This window comes from Gouania willdenowi, chromosome 10 (assembly GCF_900634775.1).
Source record: "Gouania willdenowi chromosome 10, fGouWil2.1, whole genome shotgun sequence".
NCBI lineage: Eukaryota > Metazoa > Chordata > Actinopteri > Blenniiformes > Gobiesocidae > Gouania > Gouania willdenowi.
The window spans coordinates 25,869,684-25,882,585 of record NC_041053.1 but is presented as its reverse complement, the minus strand read 5'-3'; the positions used below and the strand labels follow the sequence as shown (position 1 = coordinate 25,882,585).

The 12,902-nt window shown below is 36.1% G+C and overlaps 1 protein-coding gene across 2 annotated transcripts in view; it reads right to left on the bottom strand.

The window, feature by feature from the left end:
- The window catches only part of tenm1 (teneurin transmembrane protein 1), a 254,688-nt gene that overhangs the window by 62,410 nt on the left and 179,376 nt on the right, over positions 1 to 12,902 (bottom strand). For both annotated transcript variants that reach the window (XM_028458823.1, XM_028458824.1), the window contains one exon: positions 4,733 to 4,965. In XM_028458823.1, coding sequence (XP_028314624.1) covers positions 4,733 to 4,965 — 233 coding nt within the window. The remainder of the gene's footprint in view (positions 1 to 4,732; positions 4,966 to 12,902) is intronic.

Genomic DNA, 12,902 nt, shown 5'->3' with positions numbered 1-12,902 from the left:
TTGGATGAGAGATCATCCATGCTCAGCAGAGCTCAGAAGAAGAGGAGGAAAGGTGTTTACGAGACAAATTCTTTTTTTTTGATGAAAGTAGAGGCTTCAATGAATCTGGTGTCAGATTTCATATAGTCATAGTAGAAAATATTCTGTGGGTCTTTAAAAACAGTCAAAATGCTAAAAAATGGCTGGCACTGAGGGGAGGGTAGAAAATCTGGAAATGGCTGGCACTGAATGAGTTAAGGGGGACAGGTATTCCTCGTAATATCAGAATGAAGTAAAAGCACTCCTATGCACTTGTAGAAACTACCAATCAACTCATGTGCCTGCCAGTGTGTAGCTCTATAGGGGAACTTACTGGGAAAGAGGTCAAAGGCAGTAGATATGTACTTTCAAATCTCATATTCTTTCTGAACATTCACAACAAACATTTGTTGTTTAGATCCTAAAGAACAGAAACAATATTTTTCCATCAACCACAATTCTAAAGAGTATATCAGTCAACACAGCCTATTTCCCAGCATATATCAGCAATGCATCTTCAACAGAGAGTAGTGGCTGGGAAAGATTTTTGTGTTCCGCTTGGGAGGTTTTCATTTCCCCCGAAACAGCACAGCCAGTTCTGTGTTTGTGGGAGTAAACCTAACCCAACAAGTCTGAATAGATTTTAATTCAAATATTTTGAATGGCTGACATCTCCAGGGGGTTCTCAGTGCCTACAAATGTGTTCAGGATAAGTAGGTATGAACAAAAAAAGGACAGATGTTACTAGTCTCAACACAGCCATAAAAATGCTCTTGCCATAGTTGTTCAAAATCCAAGACACAAAAACAACACCTTTGCCGCGCACAGTTGGTGGGTGAATGAAAGTAGAGCATACGCTAGATCAGTGGTTCTCACGTACCCCCTTTCTTTTACTTTTGGATACAAGTACCCCCCTTTGTCTGACTACCGCATTTTACTCAGAATACTGTGGAAAAAACAAGTACAGAGCATAATAATGGAATGAATGAGTATTAACACACATTCTAAAGGATCATATTTTCTAAATAAGTAAATGAAACAATATTTATTGCCTCCTGTATAGATTTATTTGTATAGTTTTTATAATTTACAGTCATCTCTCTCCTTGTGTGTTCTTGGAGTCATTTTGGGGATTGTGTTGTTTATTTTTTTTTCATTATTCAGTATATTTTTCTCTTACTTTGTGAGTTTTTGTTGTCGTTTTTGTGTTGTTGGTTTTATTTTAATTATTCTCTGTGTGTGTTTTTGGTGTCGTGTGGTTGTTTCTTATGTCGTTATGTATGTTTCTGTGTTTTTTTTGTGTAGTTTGTAGTGATCTTGTGTATTTTTCTCTCATTTAGTGTGTCTTTTACCCCATTTGCACGGGATAAGTATTATCTGGGGACCCCATGTAATAAATGAATGACGCCCTAACGTCTGCTTTTTATGTAGCGCATTCGCACGGAACAACCGAAGCCTGAATTTTTGCTGAAATTTAAGGACATCTCCCGGATATGATGTTCAACGTGCTGCGTATTGCCTAACACTCGCTCACATTGTTTTCAACATGGCGGGCGCTAAGAAGAAAAGTAGGCACTGGACCCAAGACGAAACCTAAAAAAATTAATAAAAAACAAATAAACGTGTCCCGGAAACAAAACTACGCCTAATCACGCATCAGATCCCGCTCATTTCTGTCCAAATCACAGACAGGCCTATTCGCATTGGATTAGTATTATCACAGGACCTCGGAGTTCAGCAAAATTTAGTTACAAATTACTGACATGGCCGATTTGGACGGGATTAACATCACAGACATGTGGTAGCTAGGTAATAGTAGGTATTAGCTGTAATGAGTATTTTTCTCTATTAGTGTGTGTGTTTGTGATGCCATTTCGTGTATTTTGTTGTTGTTGGTCTGTTCTTTATATTATTCAGCATTATTTTATCTCATTGTGTGCATTTTTTTGTTATGTGAGTTGCTGATAATATTTAGTATGATGATCATTTTTAACTAAAAATAGATATTATAAAATGCCATCTGTTTTAATTTTTAAATTTTCCTCTCTCTCTCTCTCTCTCTCTCTCTCTCTCTCTCTCTCTCTCTCTCTCTCTCTCTCTCATGTACCCCCTATAGTGCCATTGCGTACCCCCATTTGAGAAACATTGCGCTACATAATTAAGTTTTTTTTTTGTACACTTTCTCCTCAAACCTGAAGAGACTCATCATTCCACTGTTCCAAAGTGTCCTTGGAAAAAGCTACCCTGAGCTTTTTTGAATGGCTAGTGAGCAGTTTGCATTTCAGGTACATAATCACTGGTGTGTATGATTGGTTCTTTGTGCGTGTGTGTTCATAGGGTTCTTTCAGACAGTTAAGGTGAAAGAGGTACAGTGCAGCTTTCATTTACTATTCGGGTGCACAAAGGTAACAAGGCAGGGGTTTGTCCGCTCTAAGGGGACGAATGCTCGACTTGTTCGAAGCAAGAAAAGTGGAGGTGGGACAACAAAAAAGCCTGAGCATTAAATATGAACCAGCTCCCATATTATCCATGACCTGAATGTGAATCTTAATGGTCTGTAGCTATTATGGCCACCAGTCTGAGTTTTACAATTGGAAATTATAAAATGCTCTGCAGAGGAAAATTAGGTTTTTCTGTCTTAATTTTTGTTGCCTCTGAAAACATTGACAAAATCACAATAACTGAGCATTTCTAACTATGAAAAACAATCAACATTTATTTATTTATTAAATAGCTGATATAAAAGTTAAATAAGAAAGTCAGCACTGAAATAAATTACTCAGTCTATTCATGCTAACAAAGCTGATGGTGTGCATGTTTTGGTTTTTTTGGGGGGAGGGTTGTGCACAGTTAAATCCTAGAACCAATAAAACACTATTTAAATGTCAACAGTATCAAAACATTTCAAGGCGTATGGTGCAAGCGCTGTTTTTGAAAGAATTTGAAAGTTTAAAGAAAATAGGTTGAAATGTCAGCCTGTGTAGTTAAAACATAACAAAGCTGTCTCCTATCACACAATACAGTCACTTTAAAAACACGCCGTCAAATCAATCAATTTATTCCCTTTGTTCAACAAAACTATAGCCATTAGTTAACGGAGTGACTTATAATCAATCACTCACATATTATTTGGAATGAAGCTGCAAAAGCAAACAATATGACCTGTTTAGAATATGTTAGCCAGGAATAAAAGCTCAACAATAGACATTAAAGGCTCTTCATACAGTAAAACAATAGCTTTGCACTGCAAGGGTTTTACATTTTTCCAAGATAAAAAATAAATCAGATTCAAATTTGGGTTCTTGAAAATAAAAGACAAAAGGGTGTCTTAATGTAGTCTGTTCACTCTTCTAACAGAAGGTGACAACAATTTGTGGCCCAATTTTCCTGAAAGCGCATGTTTTTTCTACCTATTGATAAGTTAATCAGTAGAAAGGTTCATGCATACATCTTCGGTACCTGCTTTAGAGTGTACGGGAGAATCTGCTACTCAACACGCTCAACACGTTTTTGCAAGAGATGCATTTTTTTGGTTTGCAAAACGTCCGAGTCAGCACAACCTGCATAATTTGAGGGGCTGAAATTAATACTCTGTAACTTTACCCTTTAAACTCAGGTTTGTGCAAGAATTATTACTGTAAGTCCCTGATATATACATAAAAAGACAATGCACAGAAGAATGACTGAATAAATGAATTATTTTTCTGATCTCACATAATATTATACTTTGATATTTTCCTTTTTTATAGCAGGTTTAAAGCAATTTTTAGCTCTATTTAGGTCTCTTTGCTCCTGCAGCCAAATTTGTTGAGAACATAATAGTATGAGATGCTAATAGATGCTTTATTGATGCATATATATGATAACAGTTTTTTTAAATAACCACAAAACATTGCAAATAATTGGTCATGAATAAATGATCATTAAAATGTGACATATCAGCCTTTAACGCAGATCTAAATGTTATGAAACAAGTAGTGGAAAGTTTGTTGTGTCCGGGGGTGGACTGGCCATCTGGCATACCGGCATCGTCCCGGTGGGCCGTTAACCCCTTGTGGTCCTCTACATGTTTTTTTTTTTTTTTTTTTGAGACGAGCAAGTGGGCGCAAAAATGGTCCAAAAGTGTCAAAAATGTGGCAAGAAAAGAGTGAAAAGCAATTAAAATGTGCCAAAATGAGTCAAGGGTAAAGAGGAACCAGGTGGTATGTAATGGGAAAGGGTAACTTAAATGGACAAAATGTGGCAAACAATCGAGAAAAAGGGCAAAATGTGGAACAAAAAGAAGCAAAATGTAGGGAAAAAAGTGGTAGTTGTTGGGCAAAAGGTAGCTTATTTGGATGAAAAGGCCCAAAAATAGGAAAGAAGGGTTTTTTATTGGGAAAAAAGTGTCAGAACTTTTTGAAAAGGGGCAAAAATAGGACAAAGGACGATGTAAAATGGCCAAAGGAAATAGGTAAAAAGGCGTTTAAAGTTTCTCCCTTTTTAGGTTTTCTGGGGGAACAAAAAAGCCACATGTTGACCATCGCTGACTTAATATCGTCTTCTACGTGGTGTCCGCTGATAATGTAGTGAACTGGTCTGGACAGAAAATGCCAGGCTGAATTTTTGTCCCAGTCCACCCCTGGTTGTGTCTCAGAATGTTTCAAACTTGTGATCAGAGTATTTAGTCGGACTAAAGGAAGTAAACTCTTTAGGAATGAAGCGTGTATCCTACCTCGAGGGTTACTAAGTGCAGCCTCGGTGGCCTTCCTGCCCTCTCCGCAGTGACTCTGATCGAAAGGTAGACACTGTTCCCCCGTCCCAGCCACTACCTCCAGGTTACGGGAAGGATCCTTTGGCTGCCCGAGGTTTCTCACTCGATAGACTCTGCGACTGCTGGTGTCAGACACGTAAAGAACCTCGCCCATTGGGTCTATGGCCAGATAGTACTTATGAGCAGGGCTGGTGCTAAGGAAGAAAAGGAGAGAAAAGAGGAGAATGTTGGTCATTTGTTTGGGAGTGTTGGTTTTTGTGTTGCATTTGTTATCAAAACAACTTTCAGATATCAACATACATTTTTCTGTCAAAACTACTATGATGTTATGTAAACAAGCAGACATAGTCATTAACTACCCCCGCCAAAAAAAAAAAAAAAAAAGGAACAAGGGCAATAACTCCGGAAAAAATAATTGCGCGCTTCTCATTTTCGAACTCCAAGGTATTGATACCCTGGAGCTACACACCGAAATTGGCTAGCTTCATGCTAACGTCTATGGGAAAACCTATGTATATGCTCATGCTAACATTTACTGCGAACAGCAGTGATTTATATAACACACCGTTTGTGGTTAACTTTCACAGCGTTAAGAGTGTTATCAAACAGTACAATTAAACATACTCACAAGCATGTGTTTTTTTAAGCCGAAAATACAAGAACGTAGTTCGTAGAGACCAGTAGGCCATGGGCTTTTAAGATGGCGACTTCCGACTACTAAGGCAACAGTGGTAGGTCAAAACACACAAACTCACCCAGAGTAAAGAAAAATAGAACAGGGGCAATAACTCTGGAAAAAAGAATTGCACATTTCTCATTTTCAAACTCCATCAAGGTATTTATACCCCGAAGCCACACACCAAATTTGGTTATCCTATCTTAAACAGTTTCTGAGAAAAGCTGTCCTCTTTAACTCGGACGAACGGAGGGAGCCCAAACCTATATCCCCCTTCCACATTGTGGCGGGGGATAGTAAATAGATCAATGAATCGAACATAATTTACTCAGAAAAGAAGACGTTGAAATTTTGGAGCTGTACATTGTGGGATGTGGCTGTTCGTAAGCGGATGCATAGAAGTGTTTTTACTTTATTCTTACTTTTTAATCCCTTTTTACCTTTTTCTTTGGAACTTTTTGCAACTTCCTTCGTCCCATTTTTGTCCCTCATCAAAAAAAAAAAAAAAAATTCCTTTTGCCAATAAATATCCCTTTTTTCTACTAATTGTCACTTAAAAGAATGTAGTTGAGAATAACAATGATGAAAAAGTTCAATCAACAAAATTAACACTGGGGCCAAAACAAGTGCTGGTACTTTAAACTTACCGCTAGTCAAAATATACAAAATGCAAGTATTTTTTTTTTTTTTTTTTTTTTAAATGTACATGTTATTATGTGAATTAGGTTAAAATAAGTAAGAATAATTATCACTCTATTAATACTAATAACAAAGACAAACCTTTTGGTACTCAACCTTGAAAACAATCACTGCAGTCAACATCTTTTTGTGGCTCATAATAAAGACGCGACACAGCTGGTAGTTTGTCCTACATTTCTAGAGCAAACTGCCCCACTTCTTTCAGGTGTGATTCAAAAAAAAAAAAAAAATGATTTGAGCCTTTTTGCCCAAAACTCTCTCCAATGATGCAAAGTCAGATAGAGATAGAACTCACAGCAGGTGACCTGGTTTTTTTTTTGGTTTTTTTTTGCACCCCAAGCTATGACGTGTAACTAAATGAGAGATCTTGAATGTTGGGTGTATTGTTTTGCACCCTAATGTGTTGTGATCTGCGAAAGCTTGAGTGTTGCTGATTTCATTTGCTCTAAAATAGCAATAAAAATTGCACAAGGTGAGATAGACGGTGCCTTCGCCTTAGAAAATTGGCAGAGAAAGAGTGCCACAGCAGTGTTTAATCACCTTATTTCGATGAGTGTTTTTCAAGACTATGGATTGATTTTTAATTTATTTGTGTTTGAGGAGTAGATCAAATAAAAATAAAAAAGTACGCTTGGGTAGGTTAACTATTTGCAGATTTTCATTGCCGTACTCACACTTAAAAGCACTATATAGTGAGAATAAATCATCATTGATCAGCGAGTTTTTTTTTTTGTTTTTTTACTATGACCACCACTTCTATCAAACAGGAAATTATGCCCATATTCATATATACAGTAGCACATCTGAAATATACAAGGACATCTCATAGAAGCGCATACTTTGGGCCACATCATGAATAATTTATTGCAAAATTGCTTTACAAAAAAAAAATACAGCTTTATTGTTGCTTCTTTCTACATAATTCAATGATTCCATTCACTTTTTTTTTTTAGTGTGAGCCAACGTTGTGTGGTTTTAGACTTATTTTGTCTGCATAAATCTAGCCACATGTGAGGCAGCAATAACAAACCTAATGTATAAATGTATGTGCAGATTAGAAGAGGTGAAGAACGGCATGGAAAATGCATGGAAATCTTACCAAAAACTACATAGTCCATAGTTCTTGTGTTTTTGTCCACATAGAGCTTCCGTAGTTCAGTCATGCTCCTAACAGTCTCACAGCAAGTAACACTTCACAGTGTTTAAGCCTGTAACATCCCATTTTGGCTCTACAAAAATATCTGTCTGTAAGTATTTGAATGATAGTAATCTTAACTTCTATTAGATGCCAACATTAGTCATTTTAGCATGTCTACAGTTCATAATTTGTAAGAAAATATTCGGCGCTAATACCGTTAGCATCCCTATGGCAGTTTCCATGTAAATTAGCATTGTGCTAATCGATTGTTAATAGTGATGTAACGATTCACTCAACTCCCGATACGATCTGATTCACGATACTGGGTTCACGATACGATTCTCTCACAATTTATTTTACAAAATGGGACTGTAGACAAATGTTTTTTTTGGGAAAAAAACTAGAAAATACGGTACTATTTTCCTTTTATTTTTCATTGTCAAAAGAATTCCTTGATAAACAATTCAAAACAATGCAATTTAACTAAAAATAAATCTTGAATTAAATAAATAAAGGAATAATACAAATGAAAATGAAGCCTATTAATTTAAATTCTGGTTCTATAATAAACAAAGCAAAACTGCATAATAGTTCTTTTTTATTTTTAAAAGTGCAACTGAAAATGTATTTTGTGCCTTAACAAGTGGACTTTAAAAAAAAAAAACCGTGATTGCACTGATTTACGTCATATTTGTTTGGACCAGCAGAGGGCGCTGGTAACACAGTGGTCGGTTGGCATGCAGAAATTCTTGCAGTGAAGAAGAGAAGCTATGCTAGCAGACAGAGCTAATAGAAAAACGTGACTTTTACAGATATTCAAGTAATATTACAGATATTCTTTGATGCTAAAGGGGTAATGAATCATTTATTAACATATTTAAGAGTAGAAGGCCGCCTACACTTGTGGATAGCGCCCTCTGCTGGTTAAAAAAAGTACTGCGATTCAATTTTCAGAAAATCGATATCAACCGTGATACCTATGAATCGATTTTTAACTGCCTTACGATTAATCGTTACATCCCTAATATTTGCCCATTAAGATTGTAATATGCATTCTCTTTGTTTCTGTATGTTACAGTTTTACAGTCTATCCAGTAAAACACACCAAAACAGCAAGACGCTTCCTGGTCCTTTATTGGAGACTGTTCATTATCTGTAAAGCTAGTTCACACACACTAGTACAGGCAGAATAATCCGTTAGAAAACACTTGTGCCGCAAAAGCACTGGAGCATTACCACAGCGTTCTGCTTTTCATATTTATTTGTAATCTGTTTTTATCCAGGTTTAGTTTTTTTTGTTTTTGTTTTTTAAGTTACGTGATGTGTATTAAACGTGATAACTGTGAAGTTATCTTTTGGTTTCTTATGATAAGATTCAACAAAGGTCCAAATTGAAAATTACACCCGTGCAGTTCAAACAGCTGCGTCTACTCTCAGATAAATAGGTCAGGTGGAAGGAATAATAATAGTCTGTCGTGTTAGTTGCTGTAAAACGTGAGTAAACGATGAAAAGCTGGAGAGTCAAAAGTAGCGTATTATTTACAGACTTCTATAGTACACTATCATATGTTTTTTATGCTGTTTAGTGATTCTGTATTTTTGTCCTCAGGCTCCTTTGAGCACACTGACTTCATTTCATTTCAATACCCTTGTATTGACTTTGAGATGCACACTGTACTTTGTGTAGGATGAAAAAAATCGATTTGGGCAAATGAATGTAAACACTTGACTTTTTTTGTTTGCGTACAGCCGTAAGTTCACTAATTGCACAAAATCTCTTCCTTTGACAGGATTTTCTATTGCAATGTGAAGGCTGATGCTGATTTCTGGGCATCAATTTGTGTATAAAGGTGAAAACTAATGTCTAACTGCTCTGGTTATAGGTTTCCTGCAAACTGGAATGAACGAATGAATTGTTTGTTGGTCGAGATCAATAAATGTTGTACTACGGTCAGTGGTGAGTAGAGTACTCAAGTAAAAGTACTGTTACTTCATAATATCATTAAGTAGAGGTAAAAATACTCAGAAAAATAAGTACTTGAGTAAGAGTAGAAAAGTACCCAAGTATGCATGAAAAACAGGATCAACATAATAAAGTGTTTTATCAGTGGTTCTCAACCTTTATATTTTTATATCACAAATTTCTGGCGACCCCAGAGACCTTTTTTTTTTTTTTTTTTTAACTATAATAGTTTTTTTTAATCGCATTTGTTTTGCTATGTTACAAATGGTAGGAATAGTAAGGATTAGTGCACAAAGTGACAATATGTGCCAGCTTAGTTATGTTTTATACTGTATTTTATTTAAAATATATTCATATTAGAGATAGTGAACTAGAATAGTTGTGTGAGATTGTGAATATTACATCTTCCTGCACTTACGTCTATTTGTGTGAATTTATGTATTGTTTTTTTTAAAAAAATTGTGCAAAATAAATAAATAAAAATGATAAGATAACTACTTCAAAATAAAAAAAAAATATATACGTTTAATCAGTAATTTGTTTTATTATTAGTCAAACCCATTTTATTTCCAGGCAACCCCAAGGTTGAAAAATATGAAGAGACAGTAATTTAACCCAACGTTACTTCATCCCCCTAGCGAAATATGCTGAGTATGTGTTTAATCCTTAGGCTCTCTAGTTTCATATGGTATACAGTATATATCCCTTACGTTGCATTTTTTAAAAACTTTTATCAGTGAGGATGCATAGGTAGTTGGAAACTTTTCAACTATTTCAACCAATTTCAACTTTTTCCAACTTTTCCAACAAATTTCAACTTTTCAATTTTTTCAACCAATTTTAACTAATTTCCACCTTTTTCAACTTTTTCAACTGATTTCAACTTTTTTCAACGTCTTTCAACTTCTTTCAACTTTTTTCAACTTTTTCAACCAATTTCAACGTTTTTCAATTTTCAACCAATTTCATTTTTTTCAACCCATTTCAACTTTTTCAACTGATTTCAACTTTTTTAGCCTAATTGCTAATATGAAGCAAATGATATTGCTAAACCAATGCTAACGCTAGGTTAATTCTACTGCTAGGCTAATGCGGTTGCTAGGCTAATTCTAACGGTAGGCTAATGCTAAGCTAGTGCAGTGCGACGAGGGCCAGCACATGCATCCTCACTTGCATTTTCTTCAGGAAATGCAAATATTCTAGTTATTTCTTTATTTTTCTGTAATCTGTAAAGTGGCTTTGAGTCCCAAAAAAAGCGGTATATAAAATTGATGTATTTTTATTATTATTCTTATTATCATTAAAACTGGACCTGCTACACCCGCTAAAAGGCGGTATACAGTTAACCTTGTGACAGGCAATAGTCTACCAACAGAGGTGGGTTGTGCAGCAGTACTCATTGTGTTCACTTGTTGCGTATATAGGTTAACTCACTCTGTAATAGCCAAGTCCACTACTTGGCTACCTTGACGGGTTATTAAAGGGCTGAGTGGCTGACGTGCCCACCGTGTACACCTTTCACTGTCACTTGAGATAAATGATGTACGACTTCTTGATGTATACTTCTTTTATTTTTATTTTACTTAGTTGAAACCAAACCAATGTGTCCGTTAGTGCAATCAGTTCACTTATAAACCTCCGCACTTCACACAGTATACAATCAGTGTTCGTGGTGTTATGGTGATACGCTCAGAAACCGTTTGAGCTCCACCCCGTCAAGCAACAAACGCTTGTCCCGGAAGTGGCATCATATATAGTCTGTGACACACTGAGTTAAGACCCTCAATTGTATACACCCATAGAATGGCCATTACACACTCCATATTAGCGAGTCATCATTGCTGTCATGAGTAACATTTCACTACAAAATAAAATATAATGTGCAAAGAAACAAACATCATCAGGATTTCTCCTATTGAAAGGTTTTCTTTCACTAAATATATTGTTGTGTGGCTAAAAATGAGTCATGCTGTTTTCTTAGCTGTAGTTTGTTCACAGGGAAGTTATTTTTTGCTTTACATAAGCCCGCATGGACTTTCCCAGAAGAAAAACACAACATCACTGGCAGGGGTGCTGTCAGTCATCTGTTCCATTAAGTGCATAACTGTTTACGGAGCTCGGCACTGAACTGACCATGCATAATTTAAATGCAATCCTTGGAGAGTTATTCACCGACTCTCCAAATGTGCCACTGGTAAGTCGAATTTGTTGCGAATCTTGAAACATTCCGTTGGTGTATCTCACTTTGAAATATCTGAATTAAAATCCACAGAGCTTTTACGAGACATTCCATACAGCTTCAGGACAACAACGGAACAATATCTATCCCTGTTCCCTGCACACCGTGGAACAAAACAGTGATCAGAGCTGATGGAAGTAGTGATCTAGCAGCTGCTGACTGCCTCTCTGAATCAAACGTCAGAGTCTCTCGGATCACGAAGAGGGACTTCCTCTCCTCCCTTTTTTCTGCGCTCACTCAAACTCTTTAAGGGAAAGAACAGACATCGGTTTCATGCCGAGCACTTTCCATATTGTCTCCCCCTCAGAGAGCACCTTGTTTTGAAGCCCAGTTGGCTGATATGCACTTTGCTGGGAAGAATGCAAAGTGAAAAGCTTTGAAAGCTGAATATAGTTGAATAATTAATGCATTTGACTTAGTAGAACAATGGTATAGAATAAAAGAGATACACGAACATGCCGCTGACTGTAAAAAGCTGGAGTGGAGAAAATAAAAAGAGCGAAGACACAAAACGATAAAATAAAAAAACTCGGGGGGTAAAGGAAAGGGTGTCCCATGTGCCTTCAGAAGAATCCAGTTCATACACAGGAAGCTTTTTGTCTGAGACTTACATGTTTTTTTATTTTTAACACATCAGTTATTCTTTCTTTTTTGAAAAAAAAAAAAAAAGTTGACCTATTAAACTGCCAGTAATTTAAAAATAAAAGTAGTAGAGGGAGCTTTTTATTTCTTTTTATTGTCACTGTGTAGGCTTAATCGGGGCAAATTCTGAAGTCTGTTTAGGCCTCAGGCAAAAAATTCCCATGAGAGCCTCATCCAGCCTTCCTCACAACAATACAACACGGAAAGACAGCTATTACAAATGCTCACGTTCAAAATATAATTGCAAAACAGGAACATTTAGAAAGAAAAAAAATCACACCAACATCATTATTTTGAAACACACAGATATGGACAGGATAAGGAATTATATTATATATATTATAACAATAGCAGAACCTGCTATACTAACTTTCGACCTCATTAAAAACCTTTGTAAACTGCTGTCCTTACAGACAAGAAGGAAATCAACGTCCCACTGATATGAGCTGCAAAAAAAAAGTGACATATACTGTATATATATATATATATATATATATATATATATATATATATTATATATATATTAATAACTGTTTTTACCCCTAGGGGGAGCACTACTGGCCTGTGGGCCCAGCAGCTGCTTTCTCTGTGTGTTGACTGAAAGGTTTCTCAGTGCATTGCATGCATTAAAAAAAATCAAGAAAAATACCCAATAATATAGGTATTATTATTTAAATGTTATATTTGCTCTCAGTTTTAGAGCTTCTGTGTGAATGTGGCATTATCAGCACACCTGGATGCCATACCTGTGAAGTATCCCGTTTTGGCCGAGAA